The sequence below is a fragment of the Tachypleus tridentatus genome, chromosome 4 (genome assembly GCF_004210375.1).
Source record: "Tachypleus tridentatus isolate NWPU-2018 chromosome 4, ASM421037v1, whole genome shotgun sequence".
NCBI classification, from domain to species: Eukaryota; Metazoa; Arthropoda; class Merostomata; order Xiphosura; family Limulidae; genus Tachypleus; species Tachypleus tridentatus.
Genome location: NC_134828.1, coordinates 22,836,659 through 22,852,029, shown reverse-complemented (window position 1 = coordinate 22,852,029; position 15,371 = coordinate 22,836,659). Strand labels below are relative to the sequence as shown.

The following is a 15,371-nucleotide window of genomic DNA, read 5'->3' as shown; positions in this document are numbered from 1 at the left end:
ACATAAAAGCACAATTTCAGATATATATATATATATATTTTCTTTAGTGTTCCCCATATTGCTTCCTATGGTTTGCTTTTTATCTTGTATTAAAAAGAAATAGAACACAGATAATATGTTTTAGTTTTTCTTAAATGTGTTATCTTTGTATACAGTACTATCTCTGCTAGTTGGAAGAGTGTAGCACATTTCTCCTTTAAGTTATTTCTGTTAAAAAAATTTACAAACAAAAACAAAGTTGTTTACAAAATGTTTGATAAACGTTCTGGTGAATTGTGTTAAATTAAAAGAATTTAAGAAAACTCTGTTAATATGTAAGAATGACAGTGGACAGTGCTAAGATATAAAAATGAAGAACAGTGTGTTAATATGTAAAAATGTCATTGAACAGTGTGTTAATATGTAAAAATGACAGTGAACAGAGCTGAGGTACAAGAATGACAGTGAACAGTGTCTTAATATGTAAGAATGACAGTGAATAGTGTGTTAATATGTAAAAATGACAGTAAACACTGTGTTAATATGTGAAAATAACTGAACAGTGTTGAGGTATAAGAATGAAGAACAATGTGTTAACATTTAAGAATGACAGTGAACAGTGTGTTAATATATAAAAATGACAGTGAACAGTGTGTTAATATATAAAAATGACAGTGAACAGTGTGTTAATGTGTAAGAATGACAGTGAACAGTGTGTTAATGTGTAAGAATGACAGTGAACAGTGTGTTGTGTAAGAATGACAGTGAACAGTGTGTTAATGTGTAAGAATGACAGTGAACAGTGTGTAAGTGTAATAATGACAGTGAACAGTGTGTGTAATAATGACAGTGAACAGTGTGTTATTTGTGTAAGAATGACAGTGAACAGTGTGTTATTTGTGTAAGAATGACAGTGAACAGTGTGTTAATGTGTAAGAATGACAGTGAACAGTGTGTTAATGTGTAAGAATGACAGTGAACAGTGTGTTAATGTGTAAGAATGACAGTGAACAGTGTGTTAACGTGTAATAATGACAGTGAACAGTGTGTTAGCGTGTAATAATGACAGTGAACAGTGTGTTAACGTGTAATAATGACAGTGAACAGTGTTAATTGTGTAATAATGACAGTGAACAGTGTTAATTGTGTAAGAATGACAGTGAACAGTGTGTTAATTGTGTAAGAATGACAGTGAACAGTGTTGAAAGTAAAGTAAGGAATTTCTCCTTTTTTTTTCTTCACAGTAGCTCATTCCAATTTAGTACTGCAAAGTTTTGAGAATGCTGTTCCTGTTTCTCCTTACCGTGCAAGCAGTACGTATAGAAGGCCAGCAGGTGGTGAGAGTGATCATGGGTACAGTACCATGACTCCCCACGAGGACTCAGAACACATGCCACCTTATTTTGAGCCATTATTGATAGGAAAAGATTGGCACCGTGTCCCAGCGTCTCAACAGTCAATGAGTAGTTGTAGTCGAGCCTCGTCGCCCGTGCCACATCCTCACCCTCACAGCGTGACACCACCTATATCTTACTATGGGTCCTCTGGGTTACAAACCAACAGACATTGGCCTGGTGGGATTTCATCATTCAGAGACCCATCACAAACAGTTATACCAGAAGTTCCACCCCATAGTGAGCATATAACTCATGCACAGGTGCATATTGTGGACACCCACTAGGTCTTTGCTGATTCTGTAAATAGTGTACAGGGTTATGTTGTTTCCACACCAAGTGGTTAGTCTTGTGAACATAAAAAATCACATTGCTGAAAACTACAATCATTTGTTTGGCTCAATTTCAGTGTGGGAGTGTCTCCAGCTCATGCTAATCATACCAAATTAGTCTCCAGGTGCCAAGTTGTGATCATTTGTCATATTTACGTGCTGTTCTAGAAAATAGTGATGGTGATTCCATATTTTATTTCCTTGTGAAACGGGTTGACTAGTGTTACTTCTACGAGCTGAATATAAAAAGAAACAACTAGTTTATAAAATGCATTGTAAATTATCTTTGCGCAAAACAAAATATTTAATAATTCTCTGAAAATACCATTATAGAACAAGTGAATTACGTATGTACAAAAGGAAACATTCTGTAGAATTATTTCATTTGTTGTATTCCACTCTCCAGTGTTTTCGTGCCGGAGTACGTTGTGTATGTGTGTAATACTAGAAAGGTAATCTTATTTCGGTTTGAGCTATGCAGTTTTTTTAAAAATTAATAGAGCACATCACATGTGGTCTTCCCATTTGTTGTGTAGTGCCTTCTGTTTATAATTTTTTAGCTGGTTGAAATTTTAGGCTAAATAGAATGTGTAACAAAAACATTTAATTACTCGTATAGTTTTATTAATATATTTAGCCAAGACACTAATGGTATTAATCTTGGAAACAAGGAGGTTCTTCCCTCCAAATATTATAGGTAACATATTTGTAATTGTGTTTTGTTTCTTTTAAAAGTAGCTGGGTTGAAATACCAATTACAACAGAAAATAGTTTTGACATGCAGTGCATTACTTCCTTATAAAAGTTTCTTGAAAAATTACGTGTATACAACTATATTACACATTAAACTATTATCTGTATTCCACATTAGCAAGCTCTCATCACATTGTTTTTTGCTACTTTTTATTGTGTGAAAAGCTGTGAACTCTCACACTGCTTTCTTTCATAATTACTGTTATTTATGATTGAGACACCTCTGTACAGCTTTTCAAAAATACTGGTTTGCAATTTTTAATACCTGAAGGTTTTACCACTAGTGTGTAATAAATAGAAAAACAATTAGTCCTGAAATGATCCAAATATAACTTCTAAAATATTGTTAGTGGTTCTTCCTTGTAGAATATTTTTTATCCTGACAAGAGGGATTTGTTATACAGTGCATAATCTGTAAGTGTAGTATTTATATTATTAGAAATCTTGAATTAAAATGACTACAAGTTAACAACCTTGTGAATGTGTTGACCTTTTAATATGTACATATGTGTGATAAACTTTTTGAGATACAGTACTGATGATTTTGAATTATTTAAATGTGATTTAAAATTATAAAATCTTATAAGTGAACTGCTTAATTAGTTTATAAAGTTCATAAATCATAGTTGGTAACTCTTGACCATCATAATGTTTAAAAAGTTTGTTCTATAAATTCACATGTATACAATAAACTGTTGTGGTATTTGATTTATATAATATTCATGGGATTAATTGAAATTCTGTGTAAAACAAAATCTTTATATCAATAATTTTCTAGTTGTTACATGATTAGAAAACTGTTTTGAACTGCAAGGTTTATTACACAGGTGCAGTAGAAAATGAAATCTTGTACGTTCTGGTTTTTATTTTCTTGGTTTTTGTAAAATTAGGTTTATTTAAATACTTAATTTCAGTCCAGATAAAATGTTTTCTATGGTGTTCATATTTTATCACCATGGGGAGGGAGATTTGTGGATTAAATTCCATCTTTAAGTTTATTTTAATATATGAAAATTGTTGCTCACGTATTAATAACTTGTACACCTGATTAATACTAGGAAGGAATAGTTCAATGTGACTTTTAAGTGTTAATATTAATTAGAATATTATAATTGTATATTTGGGCATTTTGAGTTGATCACATTTGCAGAAATACATTAATTTTTTTTTAAGTTGCTCATTTTTCACTATATGTAATTGTATTTAGTTTCGTTTGTATGTTGTGAAAGTACAGATAAGATGAACGTGACAATGACCAGTTTAAAACTGATATACTGTACAGAAATAATTATGCAAGTCAGAGTGTACAGAGTAAAGTTTGTTTTTATATTTTATCTGACTGGAGTTTTTAATTGAAATTGTCTCTCCCTGTTTTTATAACAGCAGATCCGATGAATTACAAAGGTGGAACTCCGAAAATAAAACATTCGAGGCTTACAAGGCCAGACGCATTCTATTCGTTTTACAGAATTTTGTTATTGTATTAAAACAAAGTATTTCTCAGTGGTACCTTTGAAGGTTTATAATGCATAAATTTGGGATTTGATCCCTAGGATAAGCATTAGCAGCTTTGCAACAATAAACTGAGAAAAATTGAGAAGTTCGGTACAACTGAAGTCTTTAATAATGTACTTTCAGTCTTAGTCTACAATGGTTGCAATTAAGAAAGATAAGAGACTTGCATGTCATGCTACTTCCAATTTTAGTTCACTTGAATATTTCACTGTTGCTTTATCAGAAATGTCTTTAATTAAAAAACAGTTCATGGAATTTCTTTTGTGGTTTGTTCATGTTTTGTAAAATTAATGATACAAGGTTTCATTTGTTTAAGAAAATTTTAATAAAAATACAAAATTGTACATAAACCAAGTAAAGCCTGCAAATGCATAATCCATCCAAGCTAAAATATTAAGTATAATTTAATTTGGCTTTAAATTATATAGTTAACAAAAGTAATTAGCTAAAACAATTACAGCAGCAAAGGCAAATGCAATATGGAAAATTAACAAATTTTGAAGACAAAAATATGATCGTTTTACTTTGAAGGAACTTGGTAACTATTTCTTAACCAATTTACAATGCTAAATCAGGGGTTTGATTCCCCTCAGTGGACTCGCACATAGCACGATGTGGCTTTGCTATAAGAAAATATTTCTTAATATATAAATATTTCTTATCAAGGAGAAGGGGGGGAGATATAACTTACAAAATTTAACATTTTAAAACTTATAAAGTATCCTTTGGAAAGTGATGATTTAACACTCAAGTATAACTTCTTTCAGACCAGAAAAAAAAGCAAGTCTTTGTTATAATCTTTTTAATGCAGTTTACATATCTAGGGGTATGTTTAACCAATTTGCAAATCAGTGCAGCTGAAGGATGGGGAGATTCCACAGCTCTAAACAGTTTCAAAACCTTCGGGAGGGTTGGGAAGTTATGACATTTTATGTTGTCACATCAGTGAAAAACAAAATTAGCTTTATAAATATGTATATCAATGGACTTCATAAACTACAAACTGAGAACCCCTACTCTAAAACAGCTAAATGGCAAGTGATCATGGGAAATTTAATCATTTGCAAAATGTTCCAACATCATGCAATCAAGACAGAATTAAACCGTACAGAAATGTTACCAAACTGTATAGGAAGCAAAAGATTAAGACCAACGTTAGCACAGAATCACATTTAAAGTTTACCAAACGTTACAACAATCTCTTCCGACATGAAATTGGACAAATGTTAAATTCTGATCATGGACGTTTTTTGGAGTGTTTCTTTACACTGCAGATATAAAATGTAATTGGTGCTGAATTTGCAGACATTAATTTTTAATAATTATCAAGACTATCTTTTCCTTCACAAAATGAAAAGCAACATCAGGATGTAGCATCTAACTTCTGTTTTTACTTACAATATGATTGTTCAAGTTCGCTGTCTTCATGTGCATGTTCTATCGAAAACAAAAAAAAATGTATTGGACCATTTCTGAAAGTTAAAAAATAAAAAGCTTTATGTTTATTGGAATTAATTATCATGAGGGTTGCACTAGACACCCTTAAGTATTTGTCACAGTTTCTTCAGGAAAAGGAACTCCACTGATGTCGCGAATGAAAGTAAGGTTCAAACTGCTGTAAAAGCATTACATGTTATGAAACATGCAAATAAAACAGATGCTAGTACAATGAAAGACAAGCACTGAAGAAAAATTTAAGTGAGATGTTTATCAAAGAACCATCTGAAACTACAATACAAAAATATGGAGAATTCTCCAATCAGCAATTATAATGATTGCTGGACAACATCAATAAATGGTATCTTAGAAAATGCTCCCATACTGGACATTCTATCAAGACCATCAGAAGTAAATGAAAGAATACTATTTGAATGGAGTAAAAGCTTGAGATTTTACAACTGCAAATCCATAAAAATACGTTCTTTAAGCTCCCTTATCATACACCAGTTCAGAAAATATGAAAATAACAACACACCTAGGAGACAATCCAAACGAGCTGATCACTCTGTTGGTATAATTCCTGCATCTACTGCCAAGGAGAAATGTGGCTTCAGGGCAAAAAATTTGTACCTAAACACACAAGAAACTTTTGGTTAATTGTCCTCCCATTGATGCTTTCCATGTTCAGAAATACGTAAAAATGTGGTTCACAAGGGGTCACCACTTTGCCAGGAGGCAACCCAACAGTAAACAATAAAAACCCTCCTAAACAGTAACTAAGCTCTACTAAATTAAAAAAAAAAAGTCTACTACCTGAGCTAATGTAGTTGTAATTTTGTAAAAATAACAAAAGGCATAATGGCTAATACTTTTGGTTTTTTCATTTGAAACAGGATATACTGCTTAAATACAGAGTTTTGCTTCCCCCTTCTAGCATAGAGAAGATACATTTTATGCTAAGTTTATTTTGAAAATTTAAGTTTCAAAGAAGCAATATAATTAGTTGTGTTCAATTACAAAATGAAAAGTTTTAAACACAGTGTTACCTTTAAATTCCAATGAATTCATGGTGGTTGAGGCCATATTCCAGGCTCTGCTGTGGGAACTTGTACTCCCCCTGGATCCCCCCCCCCCCATCCAGTTTTGATCTTTCTTCCACCTCCCACTAGAAATTTAACAAATTGCATCCTGCTATAAATTATTCAAAACTGCCCAAAATTACTTTATATTCTTTGTCTTCTGTAAGTGAATCAATCACCAATTCTTCTGACCTGATGAAAAAACCATAACTGATATTAATCACATTGGTTGTGGGTCTTGTCTACATATCCATATCTTTGAGTGAAAAATGCATATATACATAGAAAAACTGGGTTCACTCATCATCACTACCCTTTACTACCACATGCACTAAAACCAGTCAACACATTTAATGTTAAACAGTAGCACATTGTTTTATTGCTTTGGCAGCATAAAAGATTTACTAAAGGCCCATTAGAATATTTCAAAAGTAAACTTCAAATAAGACAGAATATCCTTAATTATTCAAGTTAAAAACCTTCTTGTTTTTAAATTGCAGTTTAAAGGTAAGGCACAATCTGAGAAATAATGAATTGTCATTCTACAAAGTTAGGAGAAGCAACTCTTTCCAATAAGGCACAGAACACTGTGAAGAAATATCTGACTATTATTTGAGTTGTGACCCATACAAAGATGCTCAAAACTTAAGAAAATATGATTCATTGTCTTTAGGAGAATGGAGTTGATGGTATAAAAATAGATCTTAGAAATGATTTAAGCTTTACTTCACAGAAGGTTTACAGTTATTCAGGTACCTTTAGTGTGTACTAAATTTATGCAAGGCTTTTTTCAGCTCTCCAATAATTTTCACCATTTTTTTTTTGTTTTTAATTTCACAGCCAATCATCATATTTTGACATATGGTTGCTATACAACAGAAACCAACTATTTTTTACTCAAAAACAAAAACTGACACATAAGTGTGACCGAAAAAGAAGTCATGAAACAAATGTCATTGACTGATGGAATGTATAAGTAACATAGTATCATTGAGAACATTCTAATGTTATCACATAATAATACTGCCCAAACTATGTATTAAATCAGTTATAAATAACAAAGTCAGGTATTATTAAAGGAGATCATTAGTTACTAGAAAGTTTAAACTGTCATCTTTTATGTATAAGTCTCAAAATATAGAATGGAATTAATAATTTTATATAAAAGTTGCTTGAATAAAACTAAATGCACTACACATAAATTAAAACTAGAACAATAATTTACAGCACTGCACATACAAGTAAAATACATTCACATTTTCCTACACCAAAACTGTATTTCCGGTAACACCTGTTGCCTCTCGCACATTAGCTTTATCCCAACGAAACTTTCTCTTCTCTGCCAATCTAACATTGATACAAATTATACCTCACTTTCTCTAGTCTTTTATACTCTACTATATTATGCCTTAGTGATTTTAATCTTATGACTCTCCACTTACATCAATGCATCTTTTATACTAGATTGGTATATAAGCTCCCTGATATTACTTCTTATTCACTTATTTGAGTCTTGAAAAATTATCAGATCCACACAACAGCCACAGTGGAGGAAGGGAATTAAGTGTGAATGAAGGTAACTATTATCAGTAGCATAGAAAAAATGTAAACTTCAAAACACACTGACAAAGTGGAAGGACCAGTGAGGACAAGATCCACACAGAAAACAAAACTGAGAAGAGGTATATCACAGTATTGGGGTCCACATCACTTCTAGAAAAGATACGTGTATGCTCTTTTCCCATATAATACCAAATCTAAAACATGAGCAGTAAATGCTATATAGCCACAGTATCAAAACCATAACATTGGGAGAAAAAATATTCAAGGAGATATTTATTCTAAAACTAGTTCCTCCTGAAATACCAGATGCATCTCTTCTGGATATATCACTCACAAGAATCATCCAGTCCAACCGTGAAGATGAGATCTCTTTTCTCATCATTGGAATTTTAAAGCTGTGGATCCTAAGCAATATCTAAGGTGTAGCAACTATGGCATGGGGGCTGTAGTGTTATATCAACTGGATGACAGTAATATGATATTAACCATAACCAGCCTGAGAGTTACATAATGTTGCATGTTGAGCCACCTGAATTACAAAGAGAAGGCATGCAACACAAAAGTGGACAAGCCCCCCTCCCAACCTAAATAGCATGACATGCAATAAACCAAACTTGGAATTATTGGGCCCATTCATGGCTCACTCAACCTGAAGAAAACAAAAGATCATCTGACCTCAGATTACAAACCTAAATCCTAACTCTCAAAATTGAGACACAAGGCAACACCTCTGCCTATAAATTAAGAGGAGGATGTGGAATCAAGTAGTTAAACCAGTGGCTCAAAGATTTGATGCTCTACATATAGAATTACAACTTCAAGAGACTTTCCCATGATCATGGAAAGTAACATAAGAACCAAACAGGACTATGCTCAAAACAACCAGATGGCAAAGTGACATCTATGAAATGGAATTAATAGGAGGCTCTTACATAGCCTAATCCTACTCCTACTAAACATCTGGGAAACTCATCTAGGGTAATGGGTGGGAGGATATCCAGCTTTGCAGTCTTCTCTTGGAGTAGAACAAAGTGTTCAAACATCACTCAGGAGGAACTGACCTCTGCCCAGGACTCCTGCAACTAGAAACTGGGAGCGGTAAGGGCTCTCATGTCTCACTATGAAGAAATGGGAGATTTCACATTGGAGGGTCTCAAGGAATGATGCTCCAAAGACTGCCACAGGTGAACTACATTCCCTATTTGAAACAAGCAAACCAACCCAGATTTATTGAATAAAGGGGTTGGAAGGGAAGGGAAAAAATCCCATTATGCTTTCCTCATGGTAGTCTAGAAGTGGCAATCCAGTGTTGTATATTATGTATGGTACTGAATAATTGTGTTCAACCCAGAAAGCACTAAGATGGTCTTGTGGAATGCCCCATCTCAACAGATCTCATTGTTACTAAGAATTTTATTTATTTGTCTGCTGTGTAGATTTGGAAAAAAACACACCTGTCCAGGCAACACTTGCCACTGAGAGGTACCCAAATGATAATGACTAGAGAGTCCATGAAAATAAATAGAATAACACAAAAGAAATGAAGTCACTCATCTGTTACAATTGAGCCAGGGAGTACAGAATAGCCATGGAGGAACAGTTAAAACATATCTGAAGAGGAAATAAGTAAATCATGCACATAGTGCAATATAAAGGTGTTAGGGGTAATCCACATACAAGCCTGTACTACTTCCTCCAATAAGTAATGAACTGAGCTGCCAGGGACATTGAGGTATCTCAAGCTTATTGAGATGAGACTTGAAGTAGTCTCTACTACTCCAATGGAAACCCAGAATAAACCATATGAACAACTTGATAAATTCAACCTGTGAGAGTGGCAGGGGATAAGTCACATGACATGATAAGATCCCACTGGATAAACAGTAACATGACCCCAAAATATTTCAGTACATACCATAACATCAGAGAACCCAAACTGGGCCTAAAAGATCTGGATCCAAGCAGTTATATCCATGTGAAATGGAAGAGTGATGAATAGGAGAGAAAATCTTATCTCCTTCTCTAGCTGCTGAATTTTTGTATAGAAAAGAGATGTCTGGATAAAATTAAATATAAATGGAACTGTAAAGAGTCCTGTAAACATGAAATGCAAATGCCAATGCCTACTAGCTAATAACAGATAAAAATAAGTCTTAAGTGAAAGATTGGCGAGATAAAGCATGGTGAACCACTGTGACATCTTCATCAGGAATCTGGAAATGATGTTGAGGATGGATAACACAAAAATATTTCAGAAGTAATGACAAACCCTGGAATCAGAAACTTTTCTTCTCTTAGAAATAAAATAGCTGATAAAGCAGTCTTATACAGAGAAATAGCCACAGGCACTACACCTCTGCCAAATGACCATGTCAAAATTGAGGCATGAAACTCAGTGGGATGAGAGACCATTGATGATAAGTAAACCATTTGCATTGATTAACTTTCAAAGAACATTGATAAATGACAAATGTCAATAAGGATGACACCTGAGAAGTCAATCCCTAATATTGTGCAATGGACAGCATAAATACCAGGTGTGAAGTTAAAGGACATCAACTGCTAGATTAAAAATTTATCCAAGGCTCACATAAGAGACATGACCAGAAAGGTGGAAGAGGTTGACACTCCTGAATATATTAGAGAATTGGAAACTAGGGCTGGCTTGGCCAATGAGGTGCTGCCAGGGAACTCAAAAGATACAAAACCTTGAGGAAAAAGTATCCATCCTATGAGAAGAACTCTGTTGGGACACCAGAACATGACAATCTAGGAGAATCATCTGATGTTTAGACCCACAAACATACTCTCTTCTTTTGAAATGTACGAGATAACTCTGAAATTGCCAGAATAAAGCATTACCCCCTTCCTTCGTAACAATCTTAGAAACTGAGTCATAGTTCACTGGACAACTAGAAGTTCTAATAGAATGATGTGAAGAGAAATTTTCTCTTCTGTCCTAAAGCATATGAATTCCATATTCTCTATACAAGTGCCCCAGCCATGGAGAGAAGCATAAATGTATTTCTAGATCTGGGCATGATAGAGGGACACTTACTGTCATGTTGACCCTGTTCAATCACCAGCAAACATCTTGCAAATTGAAGCCAACAGAACCACCAGACAATTTAGATCATCTTTGCAAATGCTCCATTAGTCCCATAAGGACCAGTAAGGATCTGCATGTGAGCCTGACCTAAAGGAATGAGTGATCCCAAAGATTCCCACACCCCTAAAACAGACATACCCACATGCACTAGTGGAGGAGAACTGTTTTTAAAGAAGTACTCATTCCATGACCTGAAAGCACAATGGAAAGTTTGGCCCAAATTAACCTGGAATTGAAAACCACCTCTAGATGGATGAAATACTGTGTGGAAGAGTATATTTTATTTTTTTGTATTAAATTCCTCTAACAAAGTCTGAATGTAAAGTCTTCTGAATGGCAGGAAGGGGTGAAAAGAAGCCAACTGTCCATGTAATGGTGAGCATGAATGCCCAATGAGTAAAGGAGACAAGAAAAAGATCTGACTATTCAGAAAAAATGTATAGGGCAGATGCAAAGCCAAATGCAGGAGCACAAAACTGGAAAACCTTGGGGTCATGCAAAAAGAGGGAACAGAGTAAAGACTCCACAATTGGAATATAAAATTAGACATTGGTGAAATTGAATTTTGTCATCCATAAACTGGATGAAAAGAGCCACCATAAGCAAAAAAACAACAAACTCAAGGTAAATCCGTAGGCTGGAGAAAGCTATTGATACAAGAATGGTTAATGACAAGTTGCCAACTGCCTGCCTTTTTTGGTACTAACAACAATTGGGTATAAAATCCCTCCAGAAAGGAGTTGAAGCACTCTGGCCTCTTTGAACCAAAGATCCTGGATAGCTTGATCTCAACAGCTGGACGTCAGATGGTTCTTGGGAGTTGAAAGCCAACCTGTACGAGAGACAGTGGAGGAAGAGGTACGAGTTGTGTGATCAATCCTCTCCCGAGAACTTGAATGATCCATTACTTGTGGTGAAGATCTTTCATACTGAAAGAGACCCTTTCAGTCAAGACCTCTGCAAGGTTGTCAGCCAAACTGTAGTCTTACTTGATGATGAAAAACCCACTTGAAATAAAAATATATCTCAAAATGGCTGGTATGGGTATTAACACCTTTATTGATGAGGAGAGAACAATGTTTTGATCTTTCTAGGTCATCTTCAGATTAAGAAAGAGAGAGTTTGAATGTGACCATTGATGGATACGTCTTAGGGGCAAGAGTATAAACGGGTATGGAATTGTAGAGGGCGTTGCAGGTGGATGTTAGGTTATTAATTAGTATAGGTATAAAGGTGTTCCTTTATAATGGTTTAACTTTGGTTTTTGTTGCTGTATGATTAAGGCATCTTTGATTTTACCTTTGTTTATATTTGTTTCCCTACTTAATATCTTGGTGTTTTCTATTGTTGTGTTTGAGTTGCAGTGTAGTGGGGTAACAAAACAAGTGTAAGCAAGTTATAATTCATACCAATGCTTGAAGAGCAGAGAAAAGAAACTTTCATTGGGACAAAGCTAAAGTGTGAGAAATGGTGCATTTGGGAAAAATATATGAAAATTATCACTATAGTGATAACAGTCTTCTCACAATGTTAATACAAGGGTTGGGATATTTCACTAGTACCACCTGCCAACCAGAAGTTCAATGAGAGTGGCAGGCAAAAAAGGGTATGGAATGCATCAACTAAGTATGGAACATTAACCCCATCTGGTGGTGTGGGGACAAACACCAACTCTTCCCCAAGGCACACAATGGCTTTCAGCAATCCTGGTGTTAGTGCATAATCAAGTCAAATAACTAAGAAAAACAAACAAACAAAATCAGGAAAAAAATAGTTAGAACCTAAAAAGAAAGTAAAATAACCACCACTATACAAGAGTTTTGAAATAATAACCTGCAGAAGTTTATAACTTATGTTAACAAAATTCCCTTCTACAAAATGAGCCCAGGATAACTAGACACCAAACATAATTTCAAAACAAAACAGAAAATGTTAATTTTCAGCAGAGGTAACAAATACTAGTAAAAATGTTGGCTGGGTTTTCAAAACTAAATAAGTAAGCTTATTTCACTTTTATGAACTGTATTTTTCTTATGCACATAATATTTTCAGCATATGGTTTGTCTGAAAGTCATTATAGTTTGTGCAACTTTTCCCATGTCATTAAGTCTTGTTGATGTTACTATTCTATCAGTAAAAAACTATAATCAAACAACTCGAGGTTCCTTTGGTTCATTTTACTTGACAAGAAACGCACAGACCTTTTTCTCTTTATTTTAGCTTCTTAAACCCAGCCAAAAATCCCAATTTACTCATCTGACAGTGAAAACATCCGACAACGTTTACGTCTCCCTGGCTGAAAATGAATCAAAACAACATTATTATCCACAAAACTAATAAAAGTGGAGTTTTATAAGGAATTGTGATAATTATTAGAAAATCAGGAAAATAATTCTAGCTGAAAGTAGAGATAAATTAAGGATTTAAAGTTAATACTGCAACACTTCCATGTGTAATATACAATTCTGACCACACTACTGAGTGTTATTAACAGAAAATGATAACACTGCCTTCTGCTTGAATATAAATTGAACATACTATAAACATCTTCCTGTTCCATAGGAATCTAAAAATTGTAGCCCACCACTATTTTAACCTATCGAACAATGAAGGTTTAAAAACACTAAACCTGTTGCGTAATTAATAAATCAATGTGAAGCACTTCTAAAAAAACAAAACACTAACCCACCTCTTGTAATTTAAAAAAAAAATGGTGATAAGTTAAAAATGATGGCTAAAAAGTGATGACGAATCATCATACAGAAAACAAAACAATGATAAACAGTCAAATGTAAGAGTCACTAACAGATACAAACAAACTTTAAATAATTCTATTTATACCCCATTCTGATAAACTGGGTTTTATCCAGGTTTGACATGCTCTTTTGTTTTCCTTTCTCTCCAAATTAAATGAAAATAATGACTTTACCACAATTTCTTGAGTTGACCATTTCAAATTAAAACATCCTATGGTTAGCAATCGCACATTGTCAATAACTAGAAATATAAATAAATAAGAAATCTGCCAGCTTCAAAACTCAGTTATAAAATTTCAAGCATCAAAAATGAGTTGGTTAACAATTGTTTGGCTACTTTGAAATAATTGATTGCTAACAATATAATACAGATTTTGTTTTTGTACCCTTTTTGCTGTGAATAACACGTTTCATTCACAAAAATGTGTCTTATACTTGAGTCTTTCAAACATTATCTTTTTGTAAACTTTGTTAAGCATATTAGTTACACATTTCACATGCTCAAGTGTAATACTATTAGCATGTCTCCCAAGATATATATATATATATATGTATATAAATACACACAGACTTCTTTAATTTAAAATAATGTAATTGGCCAAACTCTAAAGAACAAATGGATATGAAATTTTATATAATGTTAAAACATTTTAATATCAGGTTTGATTTTTGTTTTTTAATTTCATCTTCTGTCAGGAATAATTTGTCTAGTAGAACCATAAGGAGTCATTCCAGCTTGAGAGGCTCCTCTGTTGGTCCCTGTCTGAAGGCTAAGAACAGTTTTCCCCATTTCTAGTTGTTCTTTAGTAAAAATTCGTTTATTCTCGTCAGCAACTTTCACACCTATGACTGGACCATCAAATCCATTTCTTTGAGCCTAAAAGTCACCAATTCAAATGAGGGCAAAAGAAAAATATTCTATGAATAATCAATTAATATACTTTTTTAGAAAAAATATAAAACAAAATTTACAAGTCTTTAATTATGGATTTTTTTCACTTTTAGATATCTTTCACATTAGAAATAAAAACACATTTAAAAGTAAACAAACACTAAAACTTCAACACAACTTAATAACTATAGCTGTTGAATGAAAACTAAACGTTTGAAATGTAATCCTTTCATAAAAGCCACATATAATTAACATTCATTTCAGGTTTATAGTTTTTAGTATACATGTTTACTATGTGTATACAGCATTATAAATATTTATTGAAATAGATGATACACATATAACATTCACAAATTCTGTGTACTTAGAACGAAATATTAATTTGACATTAATATAATGTTATAACAAATAAATTGTACAGTGTGATAGTATTGCGTTTTTTACCATAAGGTTATAAAACAGTTCGAAATATCCTGTATTATATGCCATAATTCAACAAACTTGTTTGATGCTTGTTTGAACTTTGTAGTTTCCATAAGCCTACATGGCGTTAATAATA

The 15,371-nt window shown here is 33.4% G+C and overlaps 2 protein-coding genes across 10 annotated transcripts in view; one reads left to right on the top strand and one right to left on the bottom strand.

Annotated features, from left to right (window-relative positions):
* LOC143248658 (VWFA and cache domain-containing protein 1-like) overlaps window positions 1–3,792 on the top strand; it is a 51,421-nt gene extending 47,629 nt beyond the window's left edge. For 3 of the 5 annotated variants that reach the window (XR_013027137.1, XR_013027138.1, XM_076497199.1), the window contains exon 28: window positions 1,224–3,792. Coding sequence is in view for 1 of the 5 variants with exons in the window: in XM_076497199.1 (XP_076353314.1) it covers window positions 1,224–1,660 (437 nt within the window). In the remaining 4 variants the exon portion in view is untranslated. The remainder of the gene's footprint in view (window positions 1–1,223) is intronic. The other 2 variants (XR_013027139.1, XR_013027140.1) reach the window with 1 other exon arrangement.
* Window positions 3,793–4,279: 487 nt separating this feature from the next.
* LOC143248661 (myophilin-like) overlaps window positions 4,280–15,371 on the bottom strand; it is a 28,361-nt gene continuing 17,269 nt past the window's right edge. For all 5 annotated transcript variants that reach the window (XM_076497211.1, XM_076497208.1, XM_076497212.1 and 2 more), the window contains one exon: window positions 4,280–14,797. In XM_076497211.1, coding sequence (XP_076353326.1) covers window positions 14,603–14,797 — 195 coding nt within the window. In that variant the 3' untranslated portion in view covers window positions 4,280–14,602. The remainder of the gene's footprint in view (window positions 14,798–15,371) is intronic.